The following is a 19,705-nucleotide window of genomic DNA, read 5'->3' on the forward strand; positions in this document are numbered from 1 at the left end:
CTGTCATTATCTGCAATTGAGCACAGAAGACAAGAAAGGGAAATCTGTCAAGTGAGATGGCTATTGAGACTGATGGGCATAAATTGTTTAAGAGAAAGTGTTGTGAGCATGAAGTATGAAAATGGCAGGTTTTTTGTGTTTGTTTAGCTTCAAATTTATCTTTTAAAAAAATATATGTCGCTGTCCAGTCTGTGGGCTTTTAAGGCCACTGTGGTAAAAGCCCACTGTGGGACAAGAGCAGAATGAGGAATGCGTTACATCAGGTAAAAGTGTCCCCAGACTCTGGGAACAAGTAGCCATCTCTCGGCAGGCCTGTGAAACATTCCTGGGCCGTCTCTCACGTCTGGACAGAGGGATGGAGGGGCGGGAGGCAGGCGGCTCGGAGCTGTGGGCTCCCTTTGTCTCGCCTAGCCTAGCCCCACCACGCAAACACAAACAGCGCTCTCACTGCGGCCTGCTCTGCCAACAGGCAGGCGACATGCCAGCTAGGCAGGAGGCAAGTGTGTGACACAGATAGCACTTGTCTACGCGAGATAAACTCGATTCATACGGCGTGGGAATCTCGGTGAAAAAGCAAAGGTGTGTTAGCTGTGTTTTTTTTTTTACCTGCACTCTTAACCGCAGTAAGGCTGTGTCACTGGACAAATCGCTCACTAATAAGCTTCTGTACAAGTCAAGTGCCAGCTATTAAATACACCGTTAGCTGAAAGTGCAGATTGACTGCTGCAGATGAATGGCCTGTGGGTAATGTTTGGAAAGTGAGCCAGGAGAGAGACGCTCTGTATCGATGGTATCGATTCGGGCCCTCCTTGAAGGCTGGCGTAAATTTATGTACTGCAGTGTTTTCAGGCATACTTAATGCAGACAGATGAGGGTGTTTGTCAAATGGGAAACATAATTGCTGCTATTGATTAGGATCCTTATTTAAAGTGCTGAAAAATGCCAAGGACAAAAGCAATAAAAGATGTGAAACACCATTGCCCTGCAGGTATTTCAAATAATTGTTGTTTCCTGTCTTGTAATGAGCAACTTTTTGTTTGTTTTCAGAAATCTCGGCTACAACAAACTGACTTCCATCAGTCCTGAAGCCTTTGCCAACCTTCCCAACTTGAGAGAGCTGTAAGTAGTCACCCGCAGAGCACTCATGGTTTCTGCTGACAGTCTCCTTAAAATCTCCTAAACCCTTTTCAGTAAATGTGTTTGGCCCTGTTGGATTGTCACCTGAAGTGTCACCTGTTTTTTTTTTTTTTTTTTTAAATAAAAAAATAAAAAATCAGTTACTTCATTCTGGCTAACTCCCATCTTTGCCGCGCCGCTTCCGAGCAGCATTCTCATATGTGTTCCCTTGAACTAAGTCCAATTGAGAATTAAGTGGTGGTTTTCTATATTAAGCCCTTTCCCCCACCACCTGATACTGTGGCCAACACTGGCCTTGTAAATATTTTATATGGTGAGGAGAGGGCTTGGTTTTGTGTCACTCAGCGCCAGTACACAAGGCACACACACACACAGATACAGGAACGTACTGGTGATACACACACTGGTGACATCTTTGGCAGGCCAGCGGGCCAGTCATACGCTCCCGGACATCTGTTTTACTCCCATGTTATTTTCAGTTTTTAAAAGGATGACTTGCCACTTGCTGTGCAGCAGACGTGAAAAGTCCTATATGTTGATTTATACGTGCTTTGACTGAAATTAGTTATAACAACCATATCTAAATATGTGTAGATATCTGTGCACACACATATATCTATCTATCTATCTATCTATCTATCTATCTATCTATCTATCTATCTATCTATCTATCTATCTATCTATCTATCTATCTATCTATCTATCTATCTATCTATCTATCTATCTATCTATCTATCTGTCTGCCTGTGTGTCTATCTATCTGTCTGTCTGTATATAGTCAATTTTCAAGGGTGCTCCTTTATCAGCGGTTTGCTTCTCTAACCCTCTTCTCTCTGTGTTTGTAACTTTCAGTCGGCTAGACCACAATGAGCTGACCTCCATACCAGATTTAGGACAGGCTGCATCCAAGATTGTGTCCCTCTACCTGTGAGTATTACTACACTTACTGATTAACATGGCACCAGAAGATCTGTATCCAAAAGAGAGACCTTTCCCTTGTAGCCTGTGTGTGAGGTGCCCCTGTGTGTTCACAGCTGCAACACACACACATGCCCAGACTCACAAACAGTGACAACAACAAAGAGAGTTAAACGTTAGAGAGTGCGGTCACACTCACGTCTGAAAGGGCACAGCAAATATTGCTCTTTTAGTAATTTTAACAGATTGATGAAGCCAGCCATGCCTATGTATCCCATGTCTGCAGAGGGCTTCTGTTACTGTATTCTTAGGTCAGTTGCCTCACTGGCGTGCTTTTAAATAGTCTGTTGACATATGTTGAGAAAGAATAGGCCTTTGCATCTCATAAGTAATGTTGAATTCATGTGAAGGTAGCCAAAAATTTGACTCGACTGCATTTAAATTAGCTGGTGTCAGTACGAATTTCTGTCTTCACGGATTAGCATGTGATGGAGTGAGCGACCAGTCCTTTTACCTTTCCATGTGGGCTTGTCTGCAGTGAGTGGTGCTGGCTGTTTGGAGTGTCAGCTCGTATATAGTTCTAAGTCGTTGCTCCCAGTTGTGAAATTGTGGCGGCGGGGGGGGGGGGCTGGCATCTTGCTGCATATTTACAGCCGTATTTGGAAAGGGCGTGGGTGCACTTGTGTTTGTCACAAACGTGGGCTCAGCAGTGTCTTTTTTGTTTTTGTTTTTTTGCAATGGAAGGAAATTGATGAAGTGGGGGTAATTCAGTAACTTTATTCATGCTGCTAAAAGATGGCGAAAGCAGTGATGAGGCAAGCCCACAGAAATATGTGATCTTTTTATTTTTAATGTTGTTCATAATAAGATAAAGTTAATGCAATGCAAAGTAATTGAAGGAAATAAAAGAGTTCTGACACCTTGTTTTCTCAGGATGTTACCTAAAGCAACTCATAATGCAAGAGACAAAGGTTTTTAAAAAACCGGTATAAACTTCAACAAAGGTAGTGATTAGTCACATGGCCACAAAGTGCAGCAGTTTCCCTGAACGTTTGTTAACAAATAGAAATAATCAATATTCTGAGGATGTTTCTCCTCGTGAGTGCTGAGCAGCGGTGGCCTCTCTGCACATGCTCCACACATGTGCAGAGCATGTGACGAATGCAGCGCCTAGCCCCTCAGCTCAGGGTACGGGGGCGGGGCTTGCCAAAAGGGGTTCGATAACAGCAAGGAAAAATATGCCATTATTGTCCTAAATTGCTTGTGTTTTAGTTAATTAAAAAATTATAAATATGTATACAGTAACAGTAATGGAACCAACAAAACGAGCTGAACTACATAATTCACTGTGCAAATATAAATGTAGCTGCAGTGCACTTCTTCCCAACACCTCCGATTGGGGTCAACAAGGCAAATAAATGTGGGTAGTGATGCTGGCCTGTGAATGGATATGGCAGCGTTGTGGTTATTGCGGTATCCACAAACATTCTCACAACTCGCTCAGCCTGAAACGAGCAAGTTAATCGGCCATCGTCGAGTGCGAACCATTAGCTTCACTCTGTATTTTCTTTCACACTTTGCTGGCATCCAGGCGGGCTGCATGGTAGTAAAGTACACAGCTGCTGGTTCCTATTACATTGGTCATCGACATATCAGATTCAGCGGGGATCTTTGTGGGAGTCACACGTCCGCCTCTCCCTGTGTGTCATCTGCCTGCTTCTCAGAATTTATCGTGATGCACTGATGTGGTCAGAATATTACTGTAAGCTGTGGACAGTTGGTAAGGGAAGCATCTGTGGTTTGATTATTCAACTCTAACAGATGTCTGTTGACGTGTATCAGAAGTTTGACCTTCTGTTATTGTGTGTCATGGTTTGTTTGTTTGGGGGGGGTTTTTTGGTCTGTATCTTTAAGTTTTAGCACAGTCTCATGTTCACTCTGCCTCTGATATAAAACAGACTGGAGCAAGTTCACCTTTACTTGCACAAACTGTGTCCAGTTGCAGGCCCTGCAAATGATTGGGGTGTCTTTTTTTGGGTCTGACTTGCAGCCTGTTGCTAGGGGAAAGGCCAGTAGTGCTGATGGGAGTGGAGGCTGGTGGGAGGGTCAGATTTTTACTAAGCCATGCAGCTGAAGTGAAGGCCCACCGAAGCACTTGCAGCTGCAGCTGTCAGTCACATAGCTTACAGTAAAATGGGTGAGGGTAGGGAAGGGGAGGAAGGATGAGAAATCAGGGAGGTAGTAATAGATCGTAGTATCAGAGCAGGATGACACCATCATATATCGAAAGAGGAATGGTTAAAGGAGAAGTAGTGGATGAGGCAGCAGGAAGGGTGCAGAAAAGAAAGGAAAAAGGAAGTGAGAAGTGATCTTGGGTTCAGTGTCATTCCCAAAAGTAAATCCAATGTGCTTTAACACACCAACCACTAAGTCCTCTGCAGTGTGTGTGTGTGTGTGTGTTCGCGCGCGTTCGCGCGCATGCACCTTGGCAGACACAGCAGCTCGGGCTGCTGGGCGGTGTTCCCGTGCTGTTGGTTGGAGATCGTCCGGAATGTAGTCTGACTAGAAGTTTGTGTGAGACAGTGGCTTGCATAAACATACAAACACCCAGGGAAGCAAATGGACAGAGAATCTGTCTTCAGCCGCTCATCAAACAGTAAACTCTCCAAAAGCCCAAGAGCATTTTATATGTGGTTGCTACTGACTGACAGGCTGACTCCCTCCGAGTCTTCTAGTCTATCGAATGACTTGTTGCAGACAAGGTATGCAGTCATGAATAAAAGGATCTATCCAGAAGGTGTCTTGACACAGAACCTGAAATAAATGGTGAGCTCCTAGTAGGGCTGGGCGATATATCTTTTTTTTTTTTTTTTTTAAATATCCATATATTTTCATACGAGATATAAGATGTGACAATATCGTTTATATCGATATAGTCTATGTTACGTTATAATTATACTTATGGAGCCGCAAGTTTGCCTCTCTTTCGTCCACTTTTGTCTCTACGCAACGTTACTCGGCCTCGCCTCTCCTTCACTGAACACAACTTCCCTCCCCCATAGCTTCACCTGCAGGCAACGACAAGATGAACACGGCAAATCTCCGTTAACGACTTACCGCGGATCGCCCCGTGCGTGGGGCTGGACGGCGTCAACGTGTTAGCGAGCTAACCGCGCTAACGACCTAAAATCCTTTCATTTTCTCAAAAATCGATAGTGCGCCTTATGTATGAATTCTGGTTGTGCTTGATGACCGCGAACCAATTTTATGTGGTACACGGCGCTCAGCAATCTGTCAAAAAATGTTTTAGTACGACTTTGGTAAGCTATGGAGCTGCACCGCTTGATGGATTGTCGGAGCATTACGGCTACCGTAGTCTGGAGCCTCGCTGAGTGCACGTACTGTGCTTCAACGTAATATTACCGTATTGTGTGTGTATAAGGGCCATAAATGGCACCTGTTAAGAGACATGGTTGCAAAGGCTATGTCCACACGTACCCGGGTCTTTTTGAAAACGGAGATTTTTCTATGCGTTTGCACCTTTCGTCCACATGTAAACAGCGTTTTCGGTCACTGAAAACCGAGATTTTTAAAAACGCCTGCCAGGGTGGATATTTTCGAAAACTCAGTTTTTGCTTTTACATGTGGACGAGGAAAACGGAGAAAACGCAGCGTCAAAGGTGTGCGCCTTTTTTGATGTCAGACTGTGCGCCATGTTATTGTTTCGGTGAAATGAATTTCTACAATGGGGGAGACTGTTACTGTTAATTTTACTCTCTGCAGTGTTTAAATGCTTACACATACACACACAGTCACTGTCCCTCCACACATAGGACTCGGTTCTGCTTCTATGCGCCATCTTTGTTTACTATCTCCCACCGAGGCTTCTAGACTTCTGATTGGCCAACATTTCTACACGGTTAGGAATATATCGCCACCTGTTGCTTTGGCATGTTCCTAGCAGCGTTTTCCTTCATTTTTGCGTTTACGTGTGGACGGGATTATTTTTTAAAACAAAAATGGAAAATCTCAATTTTTGAAAAATACCCGTGTACGTGTGGACGTAGCCAAAGAGGATTTCAAACTCAAGGCTGCCAGCCACGCAGTAGAACTTGGGAATAGAGCAGCTGTGAAATCTGTCTGTCTTTGTTATTATGCTCATCGTCTTTTAGTTTACATTTTGACTGCACAATTGTGAGCTTTTTGTTATGCACAAAAACAACATTGCTTTCTTTTATTTATGGAGAATTATTATTTAATAAATGCTGATAATTTATTTTTGAGTAATTTCTTCATGTACATCTACGCTGTATGTTAATAAGTGCCTGTGTGACATCTGGGACACAGCTTTGACTAAGAACTCTCTTTTTGTTCTTACCTTATGGCTTTAAAAAAATACCGAGATATATACCGTATATCGCCATCCAGCTAAAAAATATCGAGATATGAATTTTGGGTCATATCGCCCAGCCCTAGCTCCTAGGATTTTTGGCATTATAAATTTCTGCCAAATGAAGAACAATAATTGCAAAAATGAACACTTGTGGGTTTTTTTTTTTGTACATTCATTATTCACCTTCACTGGAAGGTGAAGAACGAAACTGCTGACTGATTCATGTGGGTGTGCAATATACAAAATGAAAAACAAGTACATCAGCCTGGCTTCAACGGAAATAATAGGAATGCTAAAAAGAGACGAGTGGGCAGGTGAGTTGCTTTTGTTCTCAATGTTTTGTTTGATTGAGAAATGACTCAGACTCAAATTTTTGGCCTTTTTGGTGCCTCTTGTAGCACTCTCCCTTTGGTGCTTTCATCCTTTCCGTACATGTCTGCGAGCTCTGTTTTTTGCTGCACTTTTTGATCGGGTACAGACAAGCATGGCGGGGTGGTCGAAACTTGTGGTCACTTTCAATTTGATTAGATGTCCATCAATCATCACATAAAAGACATGAATTACTATTAAGTCATCTGAGCATGTCAAACTTTCTGTTAAATCATCCAAAGGCCATATGCCAGGCACCCACAGTTCCACAATACAGTTGGCGAGCCTGCTGATGTCCTGCAGGCTCCCAGAAAGCCACAGCAGGATGACAAGCAAACCAGAAGCAAGTAAATGTTTTAAAATCAGAGTGTCAAAGCGACAGCAGAGCAGCACAAACTTTCCTATTGTGCTCATCGCCTGCTTCAGAGGGGCTCTTTAACACAGCTTGGGATAGAATATGTATGGCCCACTGGATGATCTAATTTTCAAATAATTCTCCCTTTGTCCTGACAGTGGACTTCAAACGGAAAGAGACGGGCCAAACAATCGACTTCAGAGATGGCACTGGAAACAGGAGAATGGGCACGCTAGTGTATCCCCCCCAACAAATGCACTTTCCATACATCAAAAGACGTGTCAAAATGAGCCGGGCTCATGATAATCAGATGGTCGATGGGGCAGGGTAATGAAATTTGGAATTAAGTGGAATCAAAGCGAATAAGGAACTCCTGGACATCAAAGGGAGCACGGGTGAACCGAGCTCCTCTTTATCAGAAATGTCACTAGCCGTATGATAATCAGTTTTCATGATCGCTACTATTGTATGTGCAGACTTCAAACACGATGAGCGCCGAGGCTTTATCCGTCTCTCACACGGTGCAGCTGGGCTCTGGCTGTGGGAGGGGAAAGTTTGATTGGAGCGGTGGAGGAGGAACGGGGGGGGGGGGGTTCAGCCTCTCCCACCAGTTTGAGACTGATCTGTTTTTCCACAGTGAAGGTCACCAGCTGTTGACCTCGCCTCACCCCATAATCCCCCCTCATTTTCTCCTCACCCCTTTGCTTCCTTCCTTCTTTCTTTCCATCCCTTTCTTGCTCTTATTGCTCACTGTTGCCACTGTCTGTTGCTCTGGCCCATGTGTGCGTTTGTTATTTGTGTTGTGTGTTTGCGCATGTGTGCTCATCCTTAACCATTTCTGCCACTGTTTATTCAGGTGGGCCACTGTGGTTTGAACCCTCCTACATCCCATACACCAATAAATGACTGTGTGTGTGTGTTCATCTGCTGGCTGCAGGCTAGAAAAAGAGGAGGGATTGACCTTGTTTTGATGAGTTTGACTGGTAGAGCACCTGCCACCTCACACTTTCCGTGAAGCACGCACACGCACTGCCCTTTTAAATATAACACTATCAAACTCTTAAAAGGTCAAGTGAATTGATTTAAAGATGCTGCACGTGATTTGGTTAAAATCTCTCTGTCCCTGATGTTTGATAAGTAATAAGCTGCCTAACTTCCAAGAAGACCGTGACCTTTTATTAACCGAATTGGTTCGACATGGTGATAGTGTGTATTATCAGATTTGGAAAGAATCTACAGTAAATCTGAATGAGGCAGGCCACGTGACAGTACTCTTAGGTTTGGATCATAGACTGTGTTTAAAAGCCACTGTGGATTTTTGAACGATTAACCTTAGCATTATGAAGAATGTGATGTGAAAGAACACTATTTTAGACCAGAAGGTGCAATGCTAAGCTATCAGCTACTGTCAGCTAGTGTGAAGCCTTAAGTGGGGTTTTGTTGTTGTTGTTGTTTTTCATTGCTAGTTTGCTGTTTTGAAACCATACATGAGATGTGCTCCTTTCTGAAAAACCGTTTTGTTTAATTGTGGCCATTCTAACTTAATATTTCATTCATTATTTCCTGGAATGAGTGACTTAGCCTAACAACTTATCGGGAAAGTCTTGCCCCCTCCCTGATCAGACGATTGGCTTCATTTTTCAGACCTATATCCGTGCTGCCTATCGCTGTACCTTCAGGGTTCGTACGGGTGCTTGAATTTGACCCTGAAAAAGGCGTATGAACCCTGTACCTTACAACAGGTTGCATTGTCTACCAGAGAATTACATTAAGATGCTCCAAAAAGCACCAAAATCCAGTACTGTGACTGGAATTAGGAGAGATGCAGCTTTACAGACAGTACCTGACGAAGGAGGGGAATTAGCTTCCAGCTATATTAATTTCATGATAGACGTTCAGCGATTAGCATTATGATGCAGCAGGACTACTTTTGGAGCCATGAGAGGAACTGTAGTTTTGTGGCACTCCAGACAGCTTTGTTTAAATTCAAGAGAAAAAAGAAGTTGGTGTCATTTGCTGGAAAAAGGCTCTTGGGAAGTTGTGATTAACTAGTTAGAAGCATCAAATGGTTTTGCCTTACAAGGTGATGTCAAACACGTTGCTTGTGAAAGCTAAAAAAAAAAGCCTCCGTCATGTAGCAAAGATCTCCCTTGAGTGGTACATGTCAGATGATGAAGTGGCAGTTTGCTTATTGCTCTGCCTTTTTGTGTTACTCTGTCGTGTTTCCTATCTTTTTAAATGTTTTGTTTTAGTTTTGTAAAAACAATGGATGTGGTACTAAATGGATCCCCTGACCCTAGTTAGCACCTAGTCATGTGTCAAACGTGTCATCCAGCAAAAGCTTTCATGTACACTCAGATTACACAGGCCTTCAGTCTCCAGACACACACACACACACACACACACACACACACACACACACACACACACACACACACACACACACACACACACCACTTTGGTTGCAACACGGATAAATGTCAAATATCACACTCCATCAGTCTATCTCACTCTTTATTATATCACTGTCTTTCTCAACCTCTCTGTGTGGAACACGTCTGCTCCACAAAATAAAGTCAAGTCAAGTCAACTTTATTTGTCAATTCTGCCACATGTACAGGACATACAGAGAATAGAAATTTCGTTACTCTCAAAGAGCACAGATGTGGAGGAGGTCAGAATAGGGTAAAGAGAGTCACCCTCATTTCTGAACAAGAGCTCTAAACAGGACAGCCTGAGAGGAAATTCAGTCTCCTTTCAGGCTTCTGGCTAAACCAGGCTAGCACCCACTGACAAAGCTCGGCGGAGATCGAGGTTTCCTTGTGTGAAAACTCCCTGGGTTCATTAGGACCTTTAAAGTAACTCCTCTCCCCATTTCACAGCATACCAAGATTTTCCTTCAAGTGGCTCTGGTTCATCACTGAGGCCCCATCCATCAGACAGATTTTGTGGCTGTTTTTTTGTCCTTGGGAGTTGTTTAAAGAAGACCAGCCTCTTTTTGGAAGCACTTAAAGTACTACATTTTGTGGTGGATGAAGACCACTTTGTTCTGTGTGTTGTCATTCTCTCACTCTCTCTTCCCGAATGGGCTTACAGAAGCCAGTGGGATTGGAGTGGCTTCCCTGATGGGAAGAGTACACAAAGTTTAGGTAACAGTGAGGACCACACCTTATGTCTTCTGTTTGTGTTCTTTATTTTTCAGACATCATAATAAGATTCGCAGTATTGATGGCAGGCGGACTGGGGAGCTGCTTTCTGTGGAAACCCTGGACCTGAGCAATAATGACATTACTGAGCTGCGAGGACAGTGCTTCCCTGCAGGCCTCCATATCCGAGATCTGTAAGTAGCATCTCAGAGGATTCCTGTGGCACGTCATGCACCAGCTATTTAATGAAAACAAAATTAAATAAATTAGTAAAGATAAATATGTTATTTATTATATGAGGAAACTTTAGTTCTGTAACTAATATTAAGTGATGTTAATGGACATGCACATGCAAAATAACATGTTTTCCAAATATAAGATTTCTAACAAACCTCACTGTGGCTTCCCTTTGTTCAGGTACCTCAGTAACAACAAGATCAATGTGTTGGAGCTCGGAGCTCTGGACCATTTGGGCGAAACCCTACAGGTTCTACGACTGAGCCGAAACCGCATCAGCCAGATCCCCGTGAAAGCCTTCCAGCTCCCGAGGCTCACCCAGCTGTGAGTGCCACTGGATTTGATCAGTTTTAACAATGTAGGCTAGTGTGCTGACAAGCTTGAGCTTTGATCTGTCAAAACAGTTCACCCTGCAAAAACATTACGCTGTTGTCATATCATATTTAGGCTGAAAACCGAGCGCCTTTCCCAATTGTAGTGTTTGGAAACTACACAGAGATGAGCCTTTTCCCTGAGAAGGAGCTTCTAGTGTCTGCTGATTGAGCTGTGTGTGTGTTTAACATTTAGAGTGCTGTTAGTGTGAGCTGTACCACTAGGGATGGATAAGACCTGACTAGGTAAACACCAGAGCCATATTATTGGTGATTTATTGCCTTCTTCCATATCCCCCAAAGTGGTTAGTTTAGTCCCCACACCATGCTCCTTTATCTTCGTCAAACTTCCCTCTAGCATAACGGTGAGGTAGACCCATTTGTAGCTCAACGCCTCCATTCTGGAGAGCAAAGGGACTCGCGTAATGGGAGTCTCTCTCCATTGTGGCTCCAGTAGTTTCCCCAGGTGCCTTTTGTTGGACATGGGGCCCCAGTGACACTGTATCACCACATGCTAGAGGTGATGCACATGAGACACAAAAGAAGCTTTGTGAATGTTTATCTTTGAAAAAGCTGAAGGCTTTTACAGCCTACACACACGCACACACACACACACACACACACACACACACACACACACACACACACACACACGCACACAGCGGCTGTACAGATTCATTGTTACATCCACAGGCACCTCAGGCTTTTTATACAAAGAGAAAATGAGTAAAGTTTTTAATCATCTCACTCTGTCTTAATTCAAGGGGTAATAACACATGTAGTGTACAACCCTGGCCCCATTCCACCACCAATGCTTGATAAATGCCTTTGCTGAATAAGGGCAAAACAAGGGGAAGATGTTTTTTCTGCTGCTTCTCTTTAAAATGGTCTTCTGTTTACAGTTATCTGTTTTGTCCTACCACCTTTCAGTGAGCTGAACAGGAACCGTATACGCCAAGTGGAGGGTCTAACCTTCCAGGGTTTATCCAGCCTGGAGGTGCTCAAACTACAAAGGAACAGCATCGGCAAACTGACTGACGGAGCCTTCTTTGACCTGGCTAAGATGAAAGTCCTGTACGTACTAAACATGACCTTTAATCATACCAAAGAGAATCATTTATTTAAAACTATTATCCGACTGGTTTTGTTTTACTTTCACAAGTTCTCCTGCACAGCAGAGGACAAATCCAAATAGTTGGAAAAAAAAAATCTAATTTAAAGAATTTGGGTGCTGCAGTTAGTTTGGAGCGAGCACTATCTGATTGGCTAATCCTATTTGCACTCATTTACTGCCATTACAGGAATACTCACTGACTAAAAAAGATCTTTTTGTACCCTTACTGGAACTTTCTCACAATTACACTTTTCCCCCCTCCACCCAGAACTTTTACATAATCACTTAAATTACACGCAAAATAACAGAGTAATGCTCACAAATTGCATTGTAATTTATGTCACAGTAATGTGGTGAAGTGTTGTGAGATCAACAGATTCTCACTGCAGTATCTCTGTGTCATGCAGGCACCTGGACTACAACAGCCTGACGGAGGTGAACAGTGGCTCGCTTTACGGACTGACTTCCCTGCAGCAGCTGTTCCTCAGTAACAACTCCATAGCACGCATCAATCCTGATGGGTGGAAGTTCTGCCAGAAGCTAAGGGAGCTGTAAGTACCAGCATTCAAATTAGCCCGAACGCACACTCTCTTGCCAGATGTACCGCTAAAACGTTTCACCGGAGAGTGGTTAAATATCCGAAAAACTCAGCTTGGTAACGACAAAAAGCGTATATATCAGTGCAGTTTGCATTTTTTAAAATAAAGGTTTAAATGCTAGCTCTTAAAGTTTCCACTAACACTAAATGTGGATTCTTAAAGCCTCGAGAGCCCAACTCTTTTGACCTGCCACCCATATCATCATCACCATCTCCCTTTCAGGGTTAAACGACATTTTGTTTTAACACTCAGTACGCTTACACTATTCTTAGGATTAAGCCTGTTTATCCCATAATTAGAGCTGGGCTCAACAGCACTCGAGCGCTTCGACATGAGTTTTTGTGCTCCGTGTGTAAACCTGCGGCAAACCGGCGTGTAAATCCTCCGCTGGATGTTGTGGTAATTACACTGAAGGATCACCTTCACTGCCTTTGTCTGCCGAGTTATTATCTGAGAGTCTTTCCTGCACTGTTGACACGACTGTCGTAATGCCGCTTTAAAGTGCTTCGCTCAGCTGAGGCGTTGCTAACTACGAGGTAGCCGGGGCTATCTGTGGCGCCTATGTTTGTTTATGTGTAACAGTCAGAATGGATAAAGTGGTAGATGGTGATCGCGCTAGTTTGCTCTGGGTATCTCAGCGCCGCTTCCTGTACGCTCCCAGCACACGTTTCTCCCAGCACCACACCTTTCCACCAGTTATATGATTTTATTATCTGCGTTTTGATGACCCTCACGGCTGATAGAAGTGAGTGACTCGTCTTTATGAGAAGCCTTGTTATTGCATTCCCGATTCGCCGGGCTGAACTGGTCATCAGGGAGAATCTCTGCACACATGACTAGTCAAGCAAACCTGAGACAGACAGAGAGGGCAATAAAATGCACAATACTGCCTTTGAGCACTGTTTGAAAGATACCGTTGTAAGATTTATTATCAGTGGTAATCAGGATTTGCCATAAAAACCACGAAAAGAAGAAACATTCTTAGAAGTCTCTTCAAGCTGTAGTTTCATTTCTTTTCTTTTTTTTCCTTTTCTTTTTAAGATTGCAAGTAAACCATCTCTCTGAATTCCTAAAACAGGGGAAATCCCTTGGAAACCCATGCAGTGTCGACACCCCATTAGTATGTTCCTCAGGCCTTTTAATAAAAAAGAAAAGATTTAGAGGCTGGATGTGAATATGAGCAACATTTTGAGGGTTCCAGGACACGAGTAGCAGTTTATTCCCCTGGGGTTTACCACACGCTTAAGTAGTCTTATAAACGGAGGTTGTAGACATGCTGAGTCCCAACCCAGAATTTCTTTTCTTTCCTGTCAGACGATGCGAAGCTCATTTAAGCTCTGACTTCTGCTAAATCCATTCTCCGTTAACATCATGCGGTGTGGAAAACCGTACAATGGAAAAACGCATCATAAACTGGCAAATGGTCATCGAGTGGGCTTTGAAACTGAAGTATAATGATGTCGTGAGCGGTCTCAGTGGTCTGCCAACCTTCCAGACCTCACACAGAATATTTCTCTCTGTCTGTTCTGTTTTTTTCCCTCACTTTCTCTCTGTCTCTCCTCTTCTTCTGTCTCTATTTCTTTCTCTCTCCAGGAATTTGTCTTACAACAACTTAACTCGTCTGGATGAAGGGAGTCTGGCAGTGCTCGGGGATCTCCACACCCTCCGTCTGGGCCACAACTCTATCAGCCACATCAACGAGGGAGCCTTCAGAGGCCTCAAGGCTTTACGCATCCTGTAAGTACACCAGCCCACCCCCAACCACCATTACCAAGCCCTAAACAGACCCCTAACTCACACATTATGCCCCTGCTGACCATAAGGTTAAGACGTGCCACTTGGGAGCAGTGAAAATTGAGATGCTTAATTTTGTTTTTTGCCTGGGTGACATTTGATAGTTAATCTCATGAAGTCCCTTCGTTTGACATAGGAAAGAGGGAGCTGTTGGCTTTCAGTGAGGGTTTACTGTCATTTGTATTCATGTCTTTTACAAGGTGTCTATTGTCATGGTTTCTGTAGCAACTTCTTACTTTTTTAGTGCCTTTTTTCACTTTGTTTCTTCAGTTTTGTCTGGGGCGTTTGTTTTGTCTCCAAACACCCAGCAATCTTGGATCTAAAAGGGTTCTGTGTCACTCGGCTCCCTTGAGATCCTTCCTGGCTTTTTTGAAGCCATGAATGAAGATAGAGGATTTTTTTTTCCTTTCCCTGATCCACCATGTGTACAAAAAGCCCAAAGAAAGAAAAGGGGAGAACCACAGGGAGAAAGCCGGTGGATAAATCCAGCAGAAAGACTTGGGGGTCTTGGTCCCTAACCAAGGTCTTCTTGGCTGAGCTGTTCACAAGAGAGCCAGAGAGGAGAGTAATACCAGAGCTTGCTAGAAAGGCTCTCTGACAGCAGGGTCAGAAGCCAAGGCACATAAGGCTTCTCCCTCTGCTGGCACGCTGGATGCCAGATAACTAGCTACAGAGGGTGGAACAGGGAGCTTTCACTGCCATATCTCAGCCCTTCTCATGTTTTTCTTTCTTGTCTTTAATTAACCGCTTTGTTTCATTTGGCTGCACACTTTCAAAGCCCTCTTAATGCCCATTTCTTCCCCTCTGTTATTCTAAGTGTGTTCTGTCATCTCCTAACGATATCCCACAATACATATAATCTCTGTCTTAATTTTGGAATTTTTTCCTCCTCTCTTGTACTCCTTCTGCTTGGTGTCTTTGAGGCAGGCCTAATCTAATCAGCAGTGGGGAGGACGTGCATAGGCTGGGCCCTGAAAAGGAGCCGGGGGAGCTTTAATTGGGCCGGAGTGGCTGGTTGCGCTGGCATGGGGCTGGAGCCTGAAACGGGGTGTGAAAGCTCCAAACAAGCCAGCCTGCCCTCTAATTCGGCCACGGGGGTCGTTGGCTCATCGGGGCCCCCCTCTCCGTGCCCCCATCTCTCCCTCACTCTCTCTCTCTCTCGCTCGCTCCTCTACTCTGCAGCCCCCGCCGCTGCCCTTGCTTTAACAAGGCAATAGCCTTTAACATCCACCCAGCCAGAAAGAGTAGGAAATTGGCAGCTCCAGTCCAGTCAAACAGACACAGTCGTCAGCACAAAGTGAAAAGAACCAAAAGGGGATAAGAGATGCTTGGAAAGCAAATGGGAGGAGGAGTGGAGGTGGCTATTGTGGTGGGGGCGGAGGGGTGGGGCTGACCATTAACCCCGAAGGCCCTTTCTCAAGTTTGAGGAAAGTCTTTTTTTTTTCTTTTTAATGGCTTGGAGAAGTTCTCAGACTCTGCCGCTTGTTCTTTTTGATCACCATGCAGCAGGGCGGAGCGGTGGCCCCTCTGCAGCTATGACTTCACTGAAAGAGGTAGCTCTCAAGCAGAAGCATTCAGCAAGTGTTCGGAAACCCCCAACTTTTGTTCACTCAATCTCTTCTGTCTTTGTCTGGCCATGACTAAGCTTGGCTGCTAACCCCGTCGGCACTCTTGGCTGCGCCGTACCTGCCAGCATCGGACTTGCAGTCCGAACTGTCTGGCTTCTGGCATTGTGTTCTTGCCAGTCCCTCTACGCCATCATGAATTATACATGTTTCCCTGCACTAGGGTTTGCCTCAACACACCAGCGCGCATGCACACGTTTTCACACGCACACTCCTTCTCCACCCCTCTAAGGAAAGAATATGCTTGGTTGGCAGAGCAGAGCGGGAGAGGGGCTCTTTAAGCCAGGTGCAGCGGGGGCGAAGGGGGTAACCCGTGACTTCCAAGAGCAGCTTCTGCCAGGGCTGTGAAGCGCTTCAGCGCTGCCAGGACCAATCCCTGTTCCTCTCCTCAACCGCCTTCCGCCGTTCTTATCCTCCTCTTTTCTCTCATTCTCCACAGGGAGCTGGACCATAACGACATCTCAGGCACAATAGAGGACACCAACGGGGCCTTCTCTGGATTGGACAGCCTCATCAAGCTGTGAGTGTCTCCCCTCCTTTTCATCCCTCAGCCCTGGCCTGCCACTGTCTCTCTGCTCTCTTCAGAAAACAAAAATAGAGAAAGCGAAGGGAGCCGCCTCCTTTTCTTGCATCCCAAAGCCACTCCAGTTTAAGTTTGTTTAGAACTTTGAGACACTATCACGACCCCACACTTTACTTTGAAAAAAACATGCTCACACTGAGCAACAATTTAAAGGTCCCCTCTTTATTTAGTTTATTAGTTTTTTTTCTCCTCATCCTATAGAGGCCACTTTCTCTTCAGTTCATTCTAGCGTTCATCTTGTGATTTGATTGTAAGCTTTATGGGCAAACTGGGTTCTCTTTGCTGATAATGGCTGGAAAAATGAGTCATGTTTTTAATTACTCATTGGTGCTTTCAAACGCCTTGTATAAAGTTCAATATCAAAAGTTAGTAAGCTTAGAAATTACAGAGGCGTGAAGTTTCTGGCAATGAGCAGCAATCATCAACCCACAGGATGAAAAGATGATGTCCAGCCAAGATGGTTCCCAGTGTGAGCACCGCTGAAAGAAAGAATGAGAGAAAGAGGGGAGAGAAAGGGCTTTTCTTTGAGCTGGCAGGGGTTCGCTCCCCAATAGGCGAAGGACTATTTCTCCTCCATAGCCGCACTCCCTCTCATCCCCTCATTCCCAGTCTCTGTTGTTAAGAGCTGAGAGAGGGTGAAATTGAGGGCCGCATTCAGTCATCAAACATCAAACGCCTCATGAGCCCCGCCCTCTGACCCTGCCCCTTTTGTCAAGGCGTTGTCGGAAGCTGCCTGATGCATCCCAACGCTGGCAAAGCGAGCCATGGGAAAAACAAGAGAGAGAATCTTACATCAAAGTGTCCATTACACACACAGAGTTCCCATTTTAAAACTGTTTTTAAAAAGCTGCGTGGGAATGCCGCCACATGGGATGGAAGTGGATCTTACTGTTCAAAAGATGATTTTTGGATTTGATTCAGTTACAAGTGCATGTGACAGCTTCATTGAATTCCTTCAAAAACAAAAAATTATACCGTTATCTGTGTGACAAGACTGCCATTTGTTTGTGTACATGTGGACGAGTTTGAACACTGGGCTCTTCTTTGTGAGCCAGCCAGCCATGTCTCCTCTTCCTGCGATCCAAAGGCTACGACGGGTATGAAGAGGTGGCAGTGGCGGGATGAAGGAAGGGGATTAAGACCCCAAATCAGAGCAGCTAGACTTTGGGCTTGACAGACACTGAAATGATTACACGTATGTCCTGTTCGCGGGGGGGCTTTTAGATTCTAATAAAGATAAAAGTGGTCTTTGAAGAGCAGCACAGAGCCCAGGTGCCCCCGCCCACCTCCACATCCCTGTTCCATCCCCTTTACCCTTCCTCTTGGCTAATCTCCACACAGTTCAGGTTTCCAATAACCCCCCCCCCCGTCAATCTTATCAGATTCAAACCGGCTAATTGTGCTTCTCTCTCTGTTTTGTTCTCTCTTCTCATCCCCTTTCCCCAAAATGTTCCCTCCTCCCTCTTCCTCTCCCCCCTTCTTCATATATTGACACCCCTCGTGTTTGGAAACGGCAGGACTCTGTTTGGAAACAAGATCAAATCCGTGGCCAAGAAGGCCTTCTCTGGCTTGGATACCCTGGAACACCTGTGAGTATCCCAGGAGAGAGAGCGGAAGAGGGGAAAGAGGGGGTGGAGTGTAAGGGGGTGTGGGTTTTGTAAAAGTAGTTGGCAGGGGGAGGCTGCTAGCGTCGTGGTGAAAGAGAATGATATCGGTGTGGGTAACACTAATCTGTTCACACTTGATGAAACAGTATTTAATATTTCAACAGGAACTTGGGGGAGAACGCTATTCGCTCCATCCAGCCCGACGCCTTCACTAAGATGAGGAACCTCAAAAGCCTGTGAGTTTAACACGGATCTTTCTGGTTCTGAGTGTGCTTACAGAACCTGCCTGCAGCAACTCACTCACAAATACAGAAAAGGGTACAGTGCACGTGACATATGCTTGTCTGTTCCCTCTCCTCCAGTCTCATTCAAAGCAACAGCTTGCTGTGTGACTGCCAGCTCCACTGGTTGCCCGACTGGTTGGTGGCACGTGGTTTGCAGGTCGGTATCAATGCCACCTGCGCCCACCCGGAAAGTCTGAAGGGAAAGAGCGTCTTTGAGGTTCCGCCCAGCAGCTTTGTGTGTGGTGAGTGTGTGTGTGTGTGTTCTCTGGTTACATGGCTGTGTCATTGCTTTGTGATGAGAAGGAGGCGTTCAAGGCACAGATGGGCCACATACATGGGCTCCGCTGTCCTGTTATTGACACATTTGCATGTATTTGGGTAGTGTTTTTGTTTAGTTCTGCGATAAACTCTCCAGCAACATGATGTCAGTTTTTATTTTCCCTTTTTACATTCAGACACCTGCTGAGCAACGCTTGTGATAATATCCTCACGCTTTTTAAACACACTTTATTTCACCCGCTGCCTTTTTTTAGACGACCTCCCCAAGCCTCAGATCACCGTACAGCCGGAAACCACAATGACAGTCCTCGGCAGTGACGTTCGTCTCACCTGTACAGCTGCCAGCAGCAGCTCCTCCCCCATGACCTTTGCCTGGCGCAAGGACCAGGAGCTCCTTCGTAACGCTGAGATGGAGAACTACGCCCACGTGCGTGCTCACCACCAGGCCGCGACACCAGATCTGCCGGGCGCAGGAGGAGGAGGCGTGATGGAGTACACTACGATTCTCCACCTGCGCCGCGTCACTTTTGCCCACGAGGGTCGTTACCAGTGCATCATCACCAACCACTTTGGCTCCACCTACTCGAGCAAGGCCAGACTCATCGTCAATGGTATGTTACGTCGTTAATAGCTTCTTTGGGTCACTTTTATTCATTTATTAAAACAGACGAATTGTTTCAGCTGTTTATATTATTCAACTGAATTTCAAAATTATAGGGCCCACAGTGAGTTTGTCTTTCGCTACAATAAAGTCCCCTTCCTCTCTCTCACTCTCTTGAGCGTCCTCTCCTCTAGGCTGATATTTGGAACAAATTGATTTAGCTGCATGTCATCGCTGACAGGCTTGATCTATTCTGCGCTCTGGCAGGGAACAAACTCTGAATAAATACTGTC

The 19,705-nt window shown here is 44.9% G+C and overlaps 1 protein-coding gene across 2 annotated transcripts in view; it reads left to right on the forward strand.

Moving 5' to 3' along the window:
• Positions 1–19,705, forward strand: part of lrig1 (leucine-rich repeats and immunoglobulin-like domains 1) — a 35,708-nt gene that overhangs the window by 9,920 nt on the left and 6,083 nt on the right. For both annotated transcript variants that reach the window (XM_086291669.1, XM_086291670.1), the window contains exons 2-13: positions 1,048–1,119; positions 1,990–2,064; positions 10,375–10,512; positions 10,736–10,879; positions 11,857–12,000; positions 12,448–12,591; positions 14,233–14,376; positions 16,498–16,578; positions 18,159–18,230; positions 18,413–18,484; positions 18,611–18,774; positions 19,066–19,422. In XM_086291669.1, the coding sequence (XP_086147795.1) occupies positions 1,048–1,119; positions 1,990–2,064; positions 10,375–10,512; positions 10,736–10,879; positions 11,857–12,000; positions 12,448–12,591; positions 14,233–14,376; positions 16,498–16,578; positions 18,159–18,230; positions 18,413–18,484; positions 18,611–18,774; positions 19,066–19,422 (1,607 nt within the window). The remainder of the gene's footprint in view (positions 1–1,047; positions 1,120–1,989; positions 2,065–10,374; positions 10,513–10,735; positions 10,880–11,856; positions 12,001–12,447; positions 12,592–14,232; positions 14,377–16,497; positions 16,579–18,158; positions 18,231–18,412; positions 18,485–18,610; positions 18,775–19,065; positions 19,423–19,705) is intronic.

Source organism: Aulonocara sp. 'chitande type north' Nkhata Bay, linkage group LG5 (genome assembly GCF_057382095.1).
Source record: "Aulonocara sp. 'chitande type north' Nkhata Bay isolate Kocher_YH1m ecotype deep benthic linkage group LG5, A_spYH_male_GT1.1, whole genome shotgun sequence".
Taxonomy (NCBI): domain Eukaryota; kingdom Metazoa; phylum Chordata; class Actinopteri; order Cichliformes; family Cichlidae; genus Aulonocara; species Aulonocara sp. 'chitande type north' Nkhata Bay.